General features: G+C 41.6%; 1 protein-coding gene across 3 annotated transcripts in view; it reads right to left on the bottom strand.

The window, feature by feature from the left end:
• Positions 1 to 19971, bottom strand: part of dgkzb (diacylglycerol kinase, zeta b) — a 77601-nt gene that overhangs the window by 30583 nt on the left and 27047 nt on the right. For 2 of the 3 annotated variants that reach the window (XM_061721554.1, XM_061721556.1), the window contains exons 1-10: positions 9261 to 10320; positions 5669 to 5774; positions 3038 to 3133; positions 2197 to 2274; positions 2063 to 2119; positions 1906 to 1974; positions 1675 to 1746; positions 1069 to 1185; positions 860 to 934; positions 528 to 629 (exon numbers count right to left, since the gene is read on the bottom strand). In XM_061721554.1, the coding sequence (XP_061577538.1) occupies positions 528 to 629; positions 860 to 934; positions 1069 to 1185; positions 1675 to 1746; positions 1906 to 1974; positions 2063 to 2119; positions 2197 to 2274; positions 3038 to 3133; positions 5669 to 5774; positions 9261 to 10276 (1788 nt within the window). In that variant the 5' untranslated portion in view covers positions 10277 to 10320. Of the gene's footprint in view, positions 1 to 527; positions 630 to 859; positions 935 to 1068; positions 1186 to 1674; positions 1747 to 1905; positions 1975 to 2062; positions 2120 to 2196; positions 2275 to 3037; positions 3134 to 5668; positions 5775 to 9260; positions 10321 to 19971 lie in introns of those variants that run through there. The other variant, XM_061721555.1, reaches the window with a different exon arrangement.

Genomic DNA, 19971 nt, shown 5'->3' with positions numbered 1-19971 from the left:
GCAGGGTTTCTTCCCTCTTAAAGGGGAGTTTCTCTTGCCACTGTTTATGTTTATATAATAATTTCCCAGGGGTCAGGTTCTGGGTCTCTGGAAAGCCCCTAGAGACAACTTCTGTTGCAATACACGCTATATAAATAAAAAAAAATTGAATTGTATGTCCTAGCTAGGAAATCAGACTTCTCATTGGTAGTTTCTTTGATTTTTATTTTTTATTTTTTTGTAGCTGCAAATGTACTGGTCACATTTTTTATAAAATTCATTAGCACATGCCACTACAAAAACAAACTAGTGAACACTGGTTAAACTTTCCCCACACGTTTGGTGTGTGGCAGTGTGAGCTCAGTTTGCTGAACGCCATAATTGTGAGCTCTCCATGAGGTGCTAAATGTTCTCTTAAACAGTAACGACAAGCATTAATTATTACTATATGCATATCAATTTTGAAATAAAATTAATCTGGAGGTGCATCTGCTCCACCCCTGTCCCTGGTGCAAATTTAATTCCTGAAAAACAGAAAGACCAAGTACCTGGTTCCCTCCGCTCTTTGGATTAACGAACACCAGCAGAGGCTTCATGAGCTGCGAGGGCAGCGGCTTCACCAGGAACGGCTTCCAGCGGCCCTCCTGCAGCTGAGAGACAGCAGACACATCCTGAACATTCACACATTAACAAGTTGGCTGATGTTTTCAGCTGCATGGAGTACAAAGACATCAACCTCAGCGTTTAACACTATCCCACCGCTTTAAGCCTGAAACCGCTGATATCCTGATGATATTATTACTCCAGCTGTAAGCCCGAGTTATTACAGAAGCTTTAATACAGATTTAACCGGATGCCTGTTTTAATATCATTTCCTCACCTCTGCTCCCTTCTTACTCGGCTTGTTGCACTTCAGTGACGTTCGTTTCTTCTTTTTACTGGACTTCAGAGAGGTCTGCAGAAATGTAGATACAATACACACACACACACACACACACATCATCAACACATCTGCACATCTGAGGGGAAGTGTTGCATGTGTGGTTTATGTTTTCCCAAACAACTACACATGCGTGCATGTACGTGTACCTGCGGTCTGCGGACCCGGATGATCCAGGTGGGAGGGATGATGACGGCAGCGTGAGCTCCCAGAGAGCAACACTCCTCTATCTGCTGCAGCATGAAGCACGTCACCTTGTTGTGGTACTGAAACATAAACAGGAAGTCACCCGACAGTTTCAGTCAACAACTACAGCTGCTCTTTATGTAAGGTTCACTAGGGTTAACTCAGAGGAAGTGTTGAAAACCATCCTGCGGCGCATCAACCAGGGACGTCATACAACCATAACCATTATTCACTTATTCATTTTTTCATTCATTTGCAGCAACATTGTTGGAAATTATGTCTTCTTTCAAGTAATCAGATTACCAACAACTTAGTTATGCAGTTGGTTGCTTTGACAGCCCTTTAATGTGCAGCTCACAAACATTTACTTCATCTAATCACTGGTTTTTGTTGGGTTTTTTTTACATCGAAAGTTGCAGAATTTTTGCTTTCGGTTTCTCTGACGCAATTCTGAATTTATCTATCAATGCTTCCTTTCATCAGTCTTAACTTTATCAGCTCATCATCTTCATCATTCGTCTTTCAGGATATTGACACGGACAGAAAAAGTCAAACACCAACAAACTCACCGCCTGCTTGCACCACGAGCAGCTGATGGCAACAATCTCTTTGCTGTGAAATGAAAACTTCTGCTGGAATCCCTGTTGGAGAGACAGAGAGATTTTGTCAGGCTAAAGCTCAGATAATCAAAACACATGAAGAAACACTGATCAAGCCAAGACTCAAAACAAGCCTACAGGGTTCATCTTCATAATGAAATAATAATCCAGACTCATTTTGCTGTTTTATGTTCCACTCACCTTTCCACACTGTCGACACTTCCCAGTCTGACGCCTCCTGTGGACCCAGTGATGTCGAACAACGTTGGACTGAAAAACAACACACCTGTTAGCATCATTCGTCTCTGCATGACTTTTACACTGGACTTGTGATGTGTCTGTGATGTGTTACACCTACTTCTCGAACAGCTCGAGATGCCGGTTCCCTGAATGACGGTTTACACCTGAAATTAATCTGAACAAACAGTTGAGAGGCTGTCAGGCAACGAGGAGAGAAATCTCAACGCAAACAGTGATCCAGACGCCATTTACCTTCTCTAGCTGCTCCATGCATGTGATGTGCACCGATATCTTACATCCAGCACATTTCTTCCTCGCCACAGACTTTTGCTGCAGAACACAACAACACACTTGCATTTAGAAAATGTAAACTACAATTTGATCAGAAACAGACTCCAATAGCTGTTGGGAAAGAGGCCAAAAAAATAAATTACAAAAGCTTGCAGAACAATTAAGTAGTATCACTCAGAAAGGAGGTGAATATGAGGAACTGGTGGCTGGTGAGGGTTCCAGGATCACGGATAATAGCGGCCTCCACAAAAAGATGTGCTTTTCTACACGGCAAAATATCAAAATCTTAAAAACATTGGTCTTATTTCTAGTTAACATGTCTCATTTTTAGTAAAAAAAAATGTCATTACACTTAAAACAAGACTCATCACTGGAAAAAACAACAATTTTCACCTGTTTCAAGTAGATTTTCACTTAAAATAAGTAGAAAAATCTGCCAGTGGAACAAGATTTTTTTGCTTGTAATGAGAAGATAAATCTTGTCCCACTGGCAGATTTTTCTAATTATTTTAATTGAAAATTTACTTGAAACAGGTGAAAATTGTCAAATAATAAGTTATTTTTCTGGTAATGAGTCTTGTTTTAAGTGTAATGAGATTTTTTGACTAAAAATGAGACATTTTAACTAGAAATAAGACAAATATTCCTGGTAAGATTTTGAGTTTTTGCAGTGTAAGGAAGAATGGGTTGTGTTTCATTTTTTGTGCCAAACCGTGATTAAAGAGTTGGCGATTCGTTCATTAAAGTATTACTGAATCCAAAATGACAAAAAAAAGTCAAAACAATGTCAGCTGTAACTCACCAGCGATTTAGCGATGCAATACTGCTCTCCAACATAACAGAAGTCTCCAGACACGCTGGCCTCAAACCAGATGTGATCCCCGTACTGGGCGTTTTCCTGCAACAGAAGATGACAACCATCCTGCGTGAAACACTGTGCTTAAACACAGAAGAGCACATTATAAACACACTTTTAATTAGATGTGTCTGTTACATAACCTTGATGAATGTGGTCAGCAGCAGTTAACATAAGTCAACATACTGGGCACAACTGGATACTAATGACATTCTCAGTCATTTTGGACCAATCCACCTCCAACACAGGAGAGAGAGAGCATCCATCTCTGGGTGAGAGGTTTGACATGTATGCGCGTACGTCTCCTTGTGCAACAAGCACAAACAGACACAGATGGTTCCTGCCAATCATAAATTAGTGAAAGTGCCGGCCCTTTAATCCAACCACTTTTCCAACAAAGTCTTTCCTGATGGTTCAGGATTTTGAAAATGGCCAGGAAATGGATGCATTCCAGTCGCCTTTTGGGGGAAAAGGGAAGTGATTCAGACTTGAGGACAGACCAGGACTCGCTGTACGGATTACATTTTCGGGCTTACTTGAGAATGTCTCAGTGTCTGCTTTGTAGAGCGGGAGGACATGGCTGGTAGGAGGAAGGTGTGGCAATCCCTTGGGCCTAGGCTGCTGGTCCTGTGACCCGGTCCTGGACAAGCAGCAGAATGACTGGAGAAGGTCCGGAAGCTTTGTGCTTAAAGGAGCATGAAGCAGGATTGAGGCAGGATTTATGAAAAAAATTTGTATACGTTTTTTAAGTTTTCTAGTAATAATGCCAGATGAAGCGTTCCAAACCAAAAAGAATGAGCCCTCTAGTGTATCTCTCCGTTGCCTTGAACAGGCTGTGTGCTGCAAAATGTGCTGCAATTGTGGGGCCGAATTTCCCGCGCTGTCCTGCGGATGTGACGTCACATGACGCTGCATGTGCGTTCTCCTCGTTCTCCCGTGCCGGCTTCACTGTTGGCTGCAGTACCCCCGACGGCCGTCGTGGCGAAGGTGGCGCTAAACTTAAACTTAATTTATTTATATAGCACCATATCATACATTTGAAAATTGCAACACATGGTGCTTTACATGCAGAATAAAATGACAATCAGAAAACACAATTTAAAACATCCCATTAGAGAGTCTAGAGAGCGCTAGAGAGTCTCATTTCTTAAAAAGGAGCCTCATGTTCCTTTAGGTTCATCTTTAGTGAGTGTCAAAAGTTGTGAACTTAAAAACCTGCTCTTGGATGTTGTACAAGCACTTCTGAGGTCGGGAGCAGAAAGCTGCGATGAGCACAACCTTTCCCTAACGGAACGGATGGTCAGACTGATTGATGATGTCAGGACATGGTTCTGTTCTCCGAATGAAAACTCATAACCATAAATACATTTTCAAAGTAGTGTGTTTACAGGACCACATCGGCATTTGAGGTGAAGAAATATTCCCTCCCAATGTCTTCTGGAGGCTAAATGATCACACACCGATATCTCATGTATAAATTCTGTTTTCATATGCAGAACTTTCCAATAAAGGATTGCGCTTTTGCTTCAGATATTTCATTTGATCAAACTAGAAAAGTAGCAACATTTAAATGATAACAGATCAGCTTAACGACGGTGAAGCATGTTTGTTTGATGGCACATGGTCCAGGTTTTGATTCAGAATTGTTGCTTTCTGCTTTAAAGGGGACCTATTATGAAAAACATGTTTTCTCTTGCTTTAACATATAAAAAGTGGTCTCCCCTCAGCCTGCCAACTCAGAGAAGGAGGAAAGCAACCAAATTCTGCAGTGTCTGTACAGCCGCCCGGATGAGCCGTCCAGTGTCATGTGAATCTACGAGCCGTTCAGATTCTGCTGATTTTCGTTACGTAACCAAAATGCAAACCACGCCCACAACTATAAAACCGTGTAACTGCATGCGAGCGTCCGACTATCGCATCACACTGCGTGACATCGGACGCTCTCTGTCCATCTCCCTCCAGCAGCTGCCACTTTATTGAGGTTTTTGTAGTGAAATGAGGAGGAATCATAGAGATAACTTCTCATTTCAACTAACTGGATCAGCCGTTCCTCATCCGTGACCGTTTCCTACAGCGCTTTCAACCGGCTTTCAACGCAAGCAGCAGCAAGAAAATAGAAGCAGGACGTCCGACAAATGTTCAGCTCAAAACGCGATGCGTCGCTCGCGGCCAGTTAGGACAGTCCAATAGAAAATAAAGCAAATGGATGAATGTAATTGATTTTGTCGCCGAAGCTCGCTCGCATTGCATGCAGTTAGGACACGGTGTAACTCCGCCGGCCGGAGCTTCCGCCATTTGTTCGTAGCGGTGTATCGCGTCATTCAGGCAGCCAATCAGCACATGCCTCATTATCATAGCCCCGCCCACTCAGAATCCCTCATAGAGAATGAGGTTAGAGAATGAGAAGATAAAGACATGGTTTAGAGGCTGAATTTCTAATTTATTTAGCAAAAACAATCAAAAGCTTGTTTTTAAGACATTCAAGGCCTGTTTAAAATAGACATTAGATGCCATAATAGGTCCATTTTAATAATTTTCCGGGTGAGCCAGTGTGTGTTCAGTGGTGAAGTCACTCACGCTCCAGTCGATCGTGCCGCAGGGCTGCAGCGGCTCACCCTGTCCAGTTGTCGCCACGTTGGGCTGAGTTGAAGCATGCTGCAGACCCGACTTCGCAATGGCTTTTCTGCAACAAAAAAAGGAGAAAAGACCTCTTAAAAGGAGACTTGTGTTCATTTAGTTTGTCATGTTGGTATGTTATACATCTACAATGTTTTACTTCAAGATCTGTATAATGGGTTCATTGTGTCTATGTTGGAGAGAAATTTGGGTTGACTGCAGTTTAGTTCAGGATGGTAAACAAACATTAAGAGCCACAAAGTCTATCCTGGTGTCGGAGATGATGTTCAAGACCAATCCTCAAACTACTGGTTTTCAGTTTCATTTTCACTACTGGTACTTTTGATTTGATTGTTTTCTTTGCTGTTTTCCATCTAACAACTACTAGAGTAACAAAAGTCAAATGCAAATTAAAAAACACAGAGAAAACTACTTTGTAAACACTGCAAGGTAAATATTGCTAAATGTGCCAAATTTCATCATTTCATGACATCATGTCGGAACATGTTTCAACTGATCTTAAATTTCATGTAAATATTGGACTGATTACATCTTACAAACAACAAACATCGTCTTTTATGGAAATGATCCAGTTCATTGTACTCTAGATCACTGTGACACTGGTATTTCCTTCCCATCCATCCATCCATCCATCCATCCATCCATCCATCCATCCATCCATCTGCTAGGAACCTTCATGGCAACAGTGTTGACCAATAAGCCACCATGCTCTCCCTTTCCATCTTCTTTCTGATATAACAAATGTAAAGAGATCACTCTTGTCTATGATTATGGTTCATCATTAGTTAGATGCACTAACATCCAGAGGGTAGAAATCTGTGGGCCAACTTTCTTTAAGCACACAAGCAGTTACTGTGTGCATTCATGGTATGGTATGCCCCATAAGAAACTGTCAGCGTACCTTTCATGCGTTGAAAAACATTACAGGAGATGTGAGTCCAAGCACGTCAGACGTCACATTTAGTCTGATCTTCAGGAATCTATTTAACATGTAAGATGTTCTTTTTTTCCAATGCTGCACTGATGTTTTTCTTTTTGTGTTTGGATTCTGTCTACAATAAAATGAAAATATAGTTTTTCTGTTAGGAACTTTTTTTGTAAATGCCTGGTAGCTAAAAACACCACGAAGAAAACTGAAAACCCAAAGAAAGCAGTTGAATTGACCTCATCACACAGCTTTCAGTAGTACAACTTCATGATGGAAAAGTACTGAATAGATAGTAGTTCAACTAAATCCACTCGCAGGTAAATCAAAGTATGAATGAGTGTGACAGATGGAGGCACAAAGGGTTATTTTGCGTAGTTCTGAGGAGCCATATTAATCATATAGTGGGTGCTTTAACTCAAAGGTCTCTGAAGTCAAACAAGAGCCAGACAAGAACCAGGATGTTCTGCTCCAAGTGGTAATGGATTCAACTGCACACATGCAAGAGGCTGACGGAACTCACCATTATATATTATTATACTAACAGAGAAAAACAAAGTCCCCATGCACAAAAACTGGAAATAAAAGACGACGTTTGTTACTGCAGTCTGGGAGCTTATTGGCTCAGTGTTGTTGGAAACAACTCGGGGAAATAACCGTCCCAAGATACAAGGACCTCCGATGACCACTGCAAATAAAATTAGTGATGTTATAAAACGGAGTTACCAAGAAATCAGCTTGCTTTTAAAGTTTTTTCTTCTGTTTTTTTTTTTTTCGCAGTAAGAAACTAATAACAAAACACAGGATGTGGAAGTAAAAAATCCAATATTTTTTACTATCCATAATCATACGCTAAAGAAAACTGTGAGAAAAAAAAAAAACAATGTTGCTTCAAAAACTATGAAAATGTTGTGCTGAATGTTTGTTGCAGAAGCCGGTTTGGGATTCTTGGTTCTGACTGGCTACTTTTTCAATCAAATCTGACAACACTGATTTAAAACGATGACATGTTGCACACAACAGTTCATGACAACTGCAGGCTGACGGAGCAGAACGCCCCGCCGTGATCACTAGACGGAGGCGTCCCGTTCCTGCTCGCAGGGCCACTAATGAGCTCAGCTCCACGCAGGACGTCCGTGTCTGGAGCCCCGTCTCCAGCCCCCTCCAGAAAGCATCGTTTCATCACTAATTTAGTTGAAGTGGAGCTTACACCTCCTACGAGCAGGAATGCTTGACAGATTACCAACTGGGCAACAGGGACCAGAGCACCAAGGGGCCACATGAGAGTCTCAGGATGAATATTTATTTCTTATGTCATTTGATCAGCTTAATATGAATGTTGCTTCTTTGATTAACACACACACACACACACACACGTCACAGTGTCCGTGTTACAGCTCACACACGTTAACATAAATGATTATGAATAAAGCTAAACACTGGAGTCATTGATATCATAAATACACCTGTCAGTTATTTTGTTAGTAGCTCATTTAATGTTTGAAATGAAATAGCTATCAAAAAGGAAAATAAATACGGGCTGAGATCTTAAATGCAGTACAATACCGGAAGGTAAAAAATAGATAAGTAAAATCAGTAATACACTCTTTACAAATTTTATTTAGAAATTAAAATAAAAAGAGGCTAATACAAATCTAAAACCAGTATTTTCTGATTCGGACAGTTACTTTAGTTATACTTTTGAGAAACAGCTCTCAGTACTGCGATGAGCTGCAACGCATCCTTATCAAGTGTTCTACACTTTGTCACATAAATGAAATTATAATAAAAGGTGTCACTCGTAAGTGGTCTTTATAGTGTTTTAGATTGTGTAAATTCATGACCGGGCCTTATGAAGCCAAAACATCTGGCCAATCGGAGCAGACTGCAATTTTTGGGAGAAGACAGACGGCATACCTTCTGTTTTTATTGGGTCGGCATATTTTCTAAATTAACTTTAGAAAAATACAACCGTGCTCATATTTTTCAAGAATTTTGGTTCCCATTATTCTCAAAACTGGATCATTTTTCCAAAGGGGACCAATGAGTATCTTTATTTTTTTTTTCGAACTTGTGCCTGTATGTTTGTATGTACAGTATATATATATATATATATATATATATATATATATATATATATATATATATATATATATATATATATATAGTTTGATATCGCTGTTGCTGCCATTATATATTTTTTTATTCTTTTTTTTTTATTTTTTATTTTTTAATATTTATTTAATTTTGTTCTCCCTTAATGTGTTTTTTTTTTTTTTCCCCTAGGGTAATTATGGGGAGGGTAGGAATGTGGGTATAATAGAAATCATGCATGTGAAAATGTGAATTGTGAAAATTATTGTGAAATAAAAAGATATAAAAAAAAAAAAAATTATATTTCACTCAACTTTAGAGAAGCCACAATTTTTCACATTATAATTCAGTTATAAGATTATTATAAGATATTTATAAGACTATTATGCGGGTCCCTGATGATGTTGCGACAAAAATAAATACCAGTTTGGTGATCACAGTTTGACCTCAGGTGCTTTCCTGTCACAGACACAATGAAGCTAAATCAGACAGAGCAGCATTCAGACTACATACAGCAGGAAGGCACTCAAGCTCTCCAGGCGGGAGTCGTCGACTCCCAGCGGGCTGAGGGCCCCGGGCCCCCGGTACAAGGCTGGATGGTTGAGGTAGTACACTGAACCCTTGCGGCTGGGCAGAGGGTGGCCTTTTCCTGGCCAGGGGCTCCCAGCTTTAGAAATGGTGGAGATCCTCCTTCTCTTCCTCATGCTGGAGGCACGGCTGCATCTGAAGAGAGTAGAGTCTCCCACAAGCAGCTGAGAGGAGTTCCTGCGGAGGCAGCGAGGGGCGCGGATCAGGGAGCGATGCGACGTTGACAGCACTTCAGGGGGTTTTCTCAAGATCTCAAGTTTGGATGTGGAGGGAGGGGTGGAAGCTGGGGAGAAGTGTGGAGCAGGGGACCAGGATGCTTCATCCTCCTCCTCCTCCTCCTCCTCCTCCTCAGGTAGCTGCTCTGCCTCTGACAGCTGGCTGTCTTCTGAGTGGTTGCTGCTGGCGTAATCGATGCTGTCATCTCCGTCTGAGTGGAGGCTGCTGGAGCGGGAATATGCCATCCCACTGTTTGCCCCGCCTCTCATCTCCACCTGCTGCTCTCCGGCCGGTAAGCCCGCGGCCCCGTCTTCCTCCTCCTCTTCAGCCATTTGGATAAGACTGGCCAGCAGCATGGACGGCCCCAGCAGATGGGTGTCAATGGTTCGCAGTTTCCCCACCTTCCTCCGGCACACGGCGAACCGTGGGTTGAGGCTGAGGGTGGTGGTGCTGGAGCGCCGGCGAGCACGCCCCCCCCACCGGCCTTGTCGGGGCGTCTTCGCCAGACGCCCCCCACCTACGCACGGCTGTCCCGGCTGCAGCTGGATGCTGGAGCGTCGCCGCCGGGTCAGGGCGGAGGAAGGAAGTCCAACGCTGGACCTCCGGCGAGCCTTGCTGGTGGGGACGGCCACGCTGGGCCTTCGCTGGCGGGAAGCGTTGGCGTCTGAATTCACTCGCTGAGCAGTCTCCTTCCTCTTAAAGTGCCGACGGAAAAAAGTATCCATGGTGGCGTGGAGACAAGCCGGGCCACTTTAAGGCTCTCCTGTGGCTGTTGGATGCAGAAAGTAGTTAGCCTCAAACTACAGAAGCGAAACTAAACTGATACAGAACAGACGGCAGCAAATGAAAATGTGCAACAGCACCGTGCAAAGGTGTCCGACAATAACAGCCTTGTGGGCAAGAGTATTCCTGCACACTAAGCCAGCAAACTGTTCAGCATCTCCATCAGCATGTCAGATTTAGTCCCTAAATTTAGTCTCATTGTCTTCTATCTCTTCATGTAACTCCATGATGTTGAGATCTGCAGCTCAGTTGCAAGACTCATTTCTCATCTTGTACTTCACAACTCTGGTTGGATTTTGGAGTACTGCTAGAGGAGGAAGCAAATGCTTTCCCAAATCTATTTTTACACCTAATAGGGTCTAACATCTTTGCACAGCTATGCACATCTTTAGCAAAGAACAAAAAAGTTTAACCTACTTAATTACTGGACCACCACAGTCAACAATAAATATGTGAAGGACTGGGAAAAAATATCTGGGTTGTACTTGAGTTAAAGAGCCCACGGTTATTTTGGGGGATTTATTTTTCTGATGTTGTGCATCAGAGGGAATCTGCTGAAGTGCCAACCCAAGACCAGAGAAGATGCTGCTGAACAGTTTGAAATGCTGCGTCAGCACTGTCAGCAGTCCCTTTATAACGCAACATTGCCATGAAACACAAATGCATCATGTGCCACTGTGAGTCTGAAAACTACTTACTACTTGCATTAAACAACGAATGAGCATCGGCCACATATGCTGCTATTTTCCGAAGGGGAGCCTTAAAGTCAGAGTAAAGCACATTCAGAGATTTGCATGCAATTGTGTATTTTAAAATAATTTAGAAGAGTTTTTTAGGCGAGTTTTTTTGGTTGGGTTTTACATCAAAACCATATGACATAATATAAACATAAATAGCTGATCCTGCCTGAATACTGAAGTGTCTTAAACAAATCTAATCTGATGCATTTAACCTCTGACGAGCCACACACCCACCCAGTCCTGTATGTGATGACAAGTTAGGTCCTCCTTGTCACGGAAACACAAGATCCCTGCATCCTAAAATCAAACTTATTAACTGAAATTGCAGAGGAGAATTGTATGATTTTAGCTTAAAACACACAGCTGCAGATACCGGAGGGCTTTTCACATCCTCACAGTGCAAACAGCTTGGCTGCCTCCTTGGCAGGAGACGTCTGCGCTATGACAAGAGCAAATTGTTGAATGTTAACTTGAAGAAGCTTGAAGGTGAAAGAAATATTTTTATTTCTGCAGAGTTGCATTTAGAGCCGCGGGGCGATTAGTCAACATAGTTGACGTAATCAACGATAAAAATCTCTCTACGACAATTGTTTTTGTCGATGCGTCGACCGCCTTTAATTTATTTTTGGTCTCTGGTCTCAAACGGCTCATCTGCGTTCAGGTAATCCCGCTCCACACCACTAGTTCTGCTGTGCGCACCCTGCTGCTCTGAGCATTACGCAAGAGTATCAGGCAGGAGAAAAATAAAAATTATAATTTAGAGGAGTAAGATTTATTTTTCATTATGCACTTCGAGAAAAAAGTCGAAATGTTGAGAAAAAAGTCGAAATGTCTAGATTAATGTTGAAGTACAATTTCGAGAATAAAGTCGAAATGTATTTCTACCTTAGAAATTTCGACTTTCTTGAAATTGTACTTCAACATTAATCTCAATATTTTGACTTTTTTCTCAACATTTCGACTTTTTTCTTGAAATGCATAATGAAAAAAAATCTTCCCCTCTCAATTATTTTTTCTCCTGCATGGCCCTAATACTCTTCTGTAGAGCATCCTCCTGTTTTAATACAAAAAATGGAAGCGGGGGGTAAGTCTGAATTGAGTATGGCAATTTCGAGAAAAAAATTGAAAGCGTCTAAAGTTTGAGAATACTTTCGGGCAGCTGGTGATAGAGTGGTTTGTGAACTTAGTCAGACTTAAGTATGGTTATTGTTTAAACGTCACACCAACTTGTGATTTGTTTAAAATCTAGGGGGGGGGGGGGCTCTGGATAGCTCAGTGGGTTGAGCGGGTGCCATATGTAGAGCCTGTTGCTCTGTACTGCAACTGCCCCCTCATCCCATCCCCCACCCGCTTCCTGTAGACTTACTTTCTCAATAAAGGTCACTAGTGCCACAAAAACCTTAAAAAAAATTAATAAATAAAATATCTAGCGAAGTACGATGGTAATGTTTTAGGGAATGGTGTTGAACAACGCCATGCATGTGCACTTACAAGTTCTTGAGTTGCTGCAAAATGAACAAAAATAATTAGATTTTTGGGGGGAAATTAGTCATTTGAATTAATAGACTAATCGAAGAATTACTTAGAAAATCAGTCGTTAGTGGCAACACTAGCTGCATTTGCAATCATCATCACGTTAAAAGGAGCTCTGTTTGTTAATGTGGTTAATTTGAGATAATCTGCAATCTGTCGCAGAAGACTCATATGCATGACCCTCCCAGCAGAGAATGCTTCTCATATCCTTATTATGAAACTACTTGAAATATTGTATTTGTAATTCATTTTTAATTAAATTTGACAAAACTTGGTTATCTAATCATTTGATCGATGGAGTGGTTAGTAACACGTGTTCCAGTACTATGACAACTTCAAAATGCGTATTTATTTCTGCTTTACTCTTTACTTTAAAGAAAGAGGAAACTCTTCAGAGAAGATGGCCAGCGTTACTGATGCCGCGGTCGCACTGAGAAAAGTATTTGTGGTTTGAAAACACATGCAAACTTGCCCAAAATAATATGAGGAACCATTTTTTTTATATATATGCTGAGTGAAGATCAGAAACATTACATTATAAATATTGTCAGCACAACATTGTAGAGTATCTGCAATGCTAAAAAAACTAATCAATTTTTAGCATCATACAGACATAATTTATCTGTCAAAGACAGATGGGAGACCAGAAGAGACAACATTTCAGCAATAACTTGTAAAACAATTATAACATTAAAAAGCCCAGAGCCTCTATACAGTATAAAGCATTTCAGTAATTAAATGTATCATTCAATGTGACTTATAGTCTGCTGGACATCATCCTGCAGATCTGTCAACCATCACAATATCGATGCAGCACAAACCACCACAGTTTTTTCTTTACTTTATCACAAGCAAGTGTTATATACAACCTATGCTTTTTACGAATTAGCCAAAAATAAGTACCCAGAGAAATGTGAATCATTGGAACAACATACCCTGCGAACACAAGCGTCAGCCAAAGTCAGCGTGTGAATGCAACAGTGTGAACAATCATCAGCAGAGCTCCGTGGGGGTTGCAGACCCCGCAGTCATTATGCAAATCATGACCTTTACATCACAGATGTACAGAAACAAGAAAATGACCACAAGACATCAGGGCTGGAGCGACACGAGATAGAACCTGAAACTACAGTTCTGACTCAAGGATTTCCTGAGCGCCTCACGACAGGAAGGCTACAGCCGAGGCAAATTCAGCCAGCTCGGTTTCATTTAGAGTCCGAATGAACCATGCAGTTAAACGTCAAGTAAAGGAGCCTCAATGCATCATCTACTTTCTCATTTAGGATTTCCATCTTTAAGTCGTAGTTTAAAAGGGGAGTTGCTGTTTATATAGGCTGCAGGAAACAACATGGCAAACACAAGCTGAAATATCTGAAATGCTTTTTAAAATAGTTATAATGTCACAACAGACTTGCATCACAGCAGAGTGGATGCACAGTTCTTAATGTTTCCGTTACATTGTTCCTAGTCCTCATGAGGATGTCCGTCGATATAAAAGCAAGTATTTTCAGAAAGAAAAAGTCCTATTAATCTCTGAAAAAGATGTGCATGGTTGCTTAGGTTTTGGGATGTGATGTGTTTGTTTGTAAGGCTGATTGTAGGTTTGTCAGGGCGGGCCTGTGCCAACTACTTCCACTCACCTCTCCAGGAATTATTGTAAGCTGGTTTCTGGAGAGCAGAGTGTTTGGCAAGACCGTTACAGTAGAACAACTAAGACCTTTCAAAAACGAATATCACAGCTCCAAGCTTTGAAGAGTCCTGCCAACGCCCACAGTCATGTGACCTCCAGAATCCACCATTCATTCATTAAACATGGACTCATGATTTTCATCTTTCATCCATATGCACAGTTTCTCCCCGTTTCTCCAACCAGTTACTGGTTGGAAGCACAGCAGTGATGTTGTGGAACCAGAACGAACTTTAAGTGCACCTGGTTGTGAGAACAAACCGGTTCATTTTGTCGTCACTATATAAAGCCTTTTTGGTGTTACTGAACCCTCCAATCCCTGTTTAACCTGTCAGGACCAGAGCAGCATGAATTATGAAGCAGTCACAGCAAGCGTGGCCTCTCTCTGCAGGAGCAGTACGGCGACAGGAGGCTGTCATCGCCGCTGTGACACTGACAACAGCAGTAATTAAGATTACCTGCTGCCGTCTGGCCCGACAAACAAAAACATCACATCAGTAATCAGACCATGACAATGGCTTCACTGATCCATGACCAGCAGCACAAATACAACTGTCAACAGAGTCGTTTTATCGCCCAATTCGGTTTGCCTCAATAAAGAAATTGAGTCGTCACGCAAAGTTAAATTAGTCACAAGTGAGCCGAACAAGAAACAACCACTGTTCTGCTCGTCCGGTCAAACTGGAAAATTTGAACACCGTATCTGCACACTAGAACACTTGAAACAAAAATCAATTAAATTAGTTGGAAAAAACGGGCACGTCAAAAAATCATAAAGAGTGACAAAACTACCATTAAATGTCAAAAACATTCCACAAGAAGCAGCAAGAAACAACCAAACAACAGGAATGTAGCTAAAAAAATAAATAAAACTTCAGAAGTGCAAGTCAACCACAGCAAAAAACTACAGACATAAAATAAACGAAAGGAGAAATACAACAACCACAAAGACCCAAAATGAAGCAAAACAGATGTGGAACCACCACCGCAGAACCATTTAGGGAAAGACAACTAAACAAAAACGAACTAATAAAACTGGCCTAGACAAAAATGATGACAGTTCACCCTCTGCGATGTTTGTCTCCAGAATGCCTTGATGGTCTTGAGATTTCATCGTATCTGCACATATTCATGACAGCCTGTACCAGACGCAGCAAAGCAGCTGCAGAACATAAATGACACATAAATAATCACACTTCCACGTGTCCATGCTTTTAGTAACGAAGAAACAGAATCAGAGAAATCTGCAGTTTAATTCTTGCAATTACACCTGCAACGAGTCAGTGTTGTTCCAGCATTTGATCCAGTCGACCCGTGTGTCTGCAGCAGCGAGCGCTGGACGTGCTCCCAGTTGTATTTTCAGCACCGTCAGCTACAGTGATAACAGCTTAAGTGGAAGACGCCATGTGACTGGGCGTGTTCACGCTGAAAGCAGGTAACTGATTATCACCTGAGTAACGTCAGGGAAGCCTCTGTATTTATAGAGTGTCCTCCTCACTTTCACTCTTTAGCCTCACCTGTAATCTGTCTGAGAAGCAGCTGACCTGCCATGAAAAATTGATGCTCGACTTTAAAATGCACCAATAAATAATAAAAGAACTTTGAGCATGTACTTGGGATCTCTGTTACAGCTTCCAGGTGTTTCTGAGCTACTTTAAATGCCACTGCATATAGTAATTTCTGTCTGCGAAGCTGAACTTTGAGTGAAATATCTAATGCTGATGTGGGGAACTGTTTTTTTTTTTTTCCTCAGCTGAATCTGGAAATAGGTAAAAATAAAATGATATAATGGGAAGACGAGGATTTTACTTGAAAATATGTTCCAGAAGCAGTAGGTAGCAGTAGCTTAGCTCAGACTGCGATCAGATCTCAAGATTTGGGTCGATTGCTGTTCATGTTTTGGTCGGCTCCGTGCCGGTTTCGTGCTTTGTTTGTGGTTTTTTGTTGCATATTTCCAGTGCTTGACGTGTGTTCCTGCTTCCTGGATTGGCAGTGGATGTCGTCAACCCCCCCCCCCCCAAAAAAAAAAAAAAAAAAAGAAAATATGTTCCAGAAAGCTTTTCAGTTGCAATGTCAGACTGCTTATGACTAATGTTTTATTACCATTTTACTTTTACTTATTTTATAATGTTCTGTTCCTTCACTTATTTGTTCAGTAACCATCTTTCATCTAATGCATATTTATTCATTTTAAGTTATAATCATCTCGTCTTTTTGTCATAATCACCCGTTTTATTTCAGATTTCTTTACAAAATATTCCATTTGTTATTTAGGAACTAATTCACTTTTAAACAAAGAGCCTCCATTATAAGGAGATCAACAGTATTTGAACAAAATGAGATCATTGTAAATATTACCAGCATTTCTAATGAATTCTGAAATCCTAATCTGCCAGGCCTCCCCTGCAGATAACTTTAGTTGCTGCTCGTTGATGGGCGTTCCTGCCTCAGCAACTGAAACACACGAGATCAGGGGACTGACATGGCCATCAGAGAATCCTCTTCTTTGCCTTTCAAATGTCTTGAGGTGCTTCTACAGTAATGCTCAGGACCAACGCACATCTGTACCGTGAAGCCTCACCAGCCTGGCTGAATGTTAGTAGAGAGTGAGGCCGTTCCGCTGGCAGCCGTGCACACCCATACCATGATACCATAATACCGCCTCCACCATGCCTGGCACGTGATGAGGTAATGCTTTGGATCTTGGGCCGCTCCTTTCCTACTATGGTTTCCCACGGAAAAACAACAAACGCTCATGAAAAACACGTTTTTTCTTTCTTTAACATATATAAAGTGGTCTCCCCTCAGCCTGCCGACTCAGAGAAGGTGGAAAGCAACCAAATTCTGCAGTGTCTGTACAGCTGCCCGGATGAGCCGCCCAGTGGCTTCTACGAGCTGTTCAGATTCTGCTCCCGTCGTAACGTAACCACGGGCGCGATTTACATAAGTTGGCCTCCGCTGCTTGAAACCACGCCCACAACTAACTCCGCCAGCCGGAGCTTCTGCCATTTTTTCGTAGCGGTGTATCGCGTCATTCAGGCAGCCAATCAGCACAGAGCCTCATTATCATAGCCCCGCCCACTCAGAATCCCACATAGATAATGAGGTTAGAGAATGAGATGATAAAGACATGGCTCAGAACTGAATTTCTATTTTATTTAATAAAAACAATCAAAAGCTTGTTTTTAACACATTCAAGGCCTGTTTAAAATAGGTATTAGATGCCATAATAGGTCCCTTAATGTTAAATGTTCTGTTTTTGGGAAACCTAAATTAAAACTGAAAGTTTACAATTTAACTGCATCTTGACAGCTTTATTTCAAATTTATTGTGATGGCACTGTGAAAATCCTACAATCAATCAAAATCCTACATCACTGTCATACTTCTGCACCTGACTGTATTTCTGTTCAGGCTCAAACGGCTTTTACATTCAGACTTACCCTCTTTATGTTTTGAAAGTGTGAATGATGCATTGCAAAAAAGTCTGATTAACCAAAAAAATGCCCACCACCTGAGGATAATTACCCCGCTCATGCAGGACACGTTTTAGCATATTTGCATGTTTTGCATCTTATTGCCCATTTTCTGTGCGTCTTCTTATTACAAAACATCAAAGCAGCACAGCTCTGCTTTGGACCACCAACAGTTCCCCACATCAGCGTACAAATCTAAAATCCAGGCACCTAATCTGCAGCAGCGCAAGACCAAACAGCAGTATCACACAGTAAAAACAGGCGAGGCTGCTCTGTGATGATGAAGGCATTGTTGCTACGGCAGCAGACGTTACTCTTCAGCAAACTGCAGTCAACGGCAACCGATAAACTGCTGGACACGCAGATGGAAAACTGACATCAGACGATAAAGAAGACTGTGAAGGAGGGAGACCTTTGAACTAAATCTGAGGAGAGATGAATTTCATCTTAAACATTTCTTCTGAAGACTAAATTTTACATTTAAATTTTACTCAATCTGGATGTAGTTTCTGTAAATAATCAGGAAAGCAACAGTTTCTTCCTAAAAGTGTCTCCTAACATTGTTTTTATTTTTCCTTGATTCTGACCTTGTTTTGTTTAATATTGATACAGTATTTTTAGCCTTAATATCCCTTTTGTGCTACTTTTAGATTCCCCCACTATTTAATAGTATCGTAGCTGTAGGTTTTAATAAAAACTGTTGATACTCATATAGTGAAGAGGAATGGAAACGGCGTCTGTGAATCTGTTTTGAACATGTGGAGCACATGCCTGATCGCAGGAGTGGGACTGCCTCTCCAGATTAAGCGTGCCGGACACGCTTTGACATGAATGGTGAATGACAACTGTGTGAAACATCTCCTGAGGTCTTCTCCCCATCTTCTCTCATATATCAATCAGTTTTTATCGTCTTCTTCCTCCACGTCTAGTTTCCAGTTAGTCACCACCAACCTGGTTTTACAGCCGTGTGGCATGTGGCTTGTAGCATCGCCTCCTAACCACACTACACACACCAGCTTCACCACTCCTGACCAAGAGGCAACACCCAGCTTTCAGAGTGAGATGAGAAATGAGAAAATAGAAGAATTGTAGTTGATCGAGTGGCCATTAAGGACTGGCTTTAAAAGTAAATCAATTTCCAATGACCCTCGTGTTAAAAGGTCCAGCCTTGAAGCAGAAATAAACATCCAAAACAGTCTGATTTAAGTACAAAAAAGGGTTTTGGTCTGTATAGCTACATGTCACATCCATGATAATTATGCGGGGTGAGGTTTAATGTACTTCTTCAGGTTAAAGTATACAAAATCACACATTTTTGCATAAAATTAGGGTTGTGGTCTTTGGATTGATGGTTTATGGTGTAGTTAAAGGAGCATGAGGCAGGATTTATGAAAGAAATTCGTATACGTTTTAAGTTTTCTAGTAATAATGTCAGATGAAGCGTTCCAAACCAAAAAGAATGAGCCCTCTAGTGTATCTCTCTGTTGCCTTGAACAGGCTGTGTGCTGCAAAATGTGCTGCAATTCCGGGCCGGAATTTCCCGCGCTGTCCTGCGGATGTGACGTCACATGACGCTGCATGCGCGTTCTCCCCGTTCTCCCGTGCCGGCTTCGCTGTTGGCTGCAGTACCCCCGACGGCCGTCGTGGCGCTAATGAGTCTCATTTCTTAAAAGGAGCCTCATGCTCCTTTAACTGTCAATTTAGCAACTTCAATGTAAACAACAGCTACATCAATGACTCTTTGCTTCCTTTTATTCCAGACCATTTCATTTCGCGTTCATCGAGGTCTGTTCAACAACACAGAAGTAGGTCTGCATTTATGTTTGTGATACAGTAATTCACTCTTTTGTTTCGACAGAATCAATCACTTCTGTTTAACCTCATGAGGTCTCTGCTTGCTGCCTCGATCTCAATTGAGCTCAGCCGAACCAATTCTCTGTCATTATTATGACTCCCACACTCCATACAGCCCGCCTGATCAAAGAAATGGGTGGTGTGATGGTTCCACCACAACACACCATTATGGGTGAGTCCAAGGGGCGCTGGGCGCAGCCACGCTGGGCTACTGAGACTGATTTTTCTGCAAGCAAATTTGAGGCTAGGGAAGATTAATACGCCTCTTCCCAACCTGGTTCGCTTGTGGGAAAATTAGGACCTACTCCACCTGTAATTCAGGAGAGTTGCTCTCCGGCATTGATCAAG

The sequence above is a fragment of the Cololabis saira genome, chromosome 5, assembly GCF_033807715.1.
Source record: "Cololabis saira isolate AMF1-May2022 chromosome 5, fColSai1.1, whole genome shotgun sequence".
Lineage (NCBI taxonomy): Eukaryota > Metazoa > Chordata > Actinopteri > Beloniformes > Belonidae > Cololabis > Cololabis saira.
This window is presented reverse-complemented; position numbering and strand designations above follow the sequence as displayed.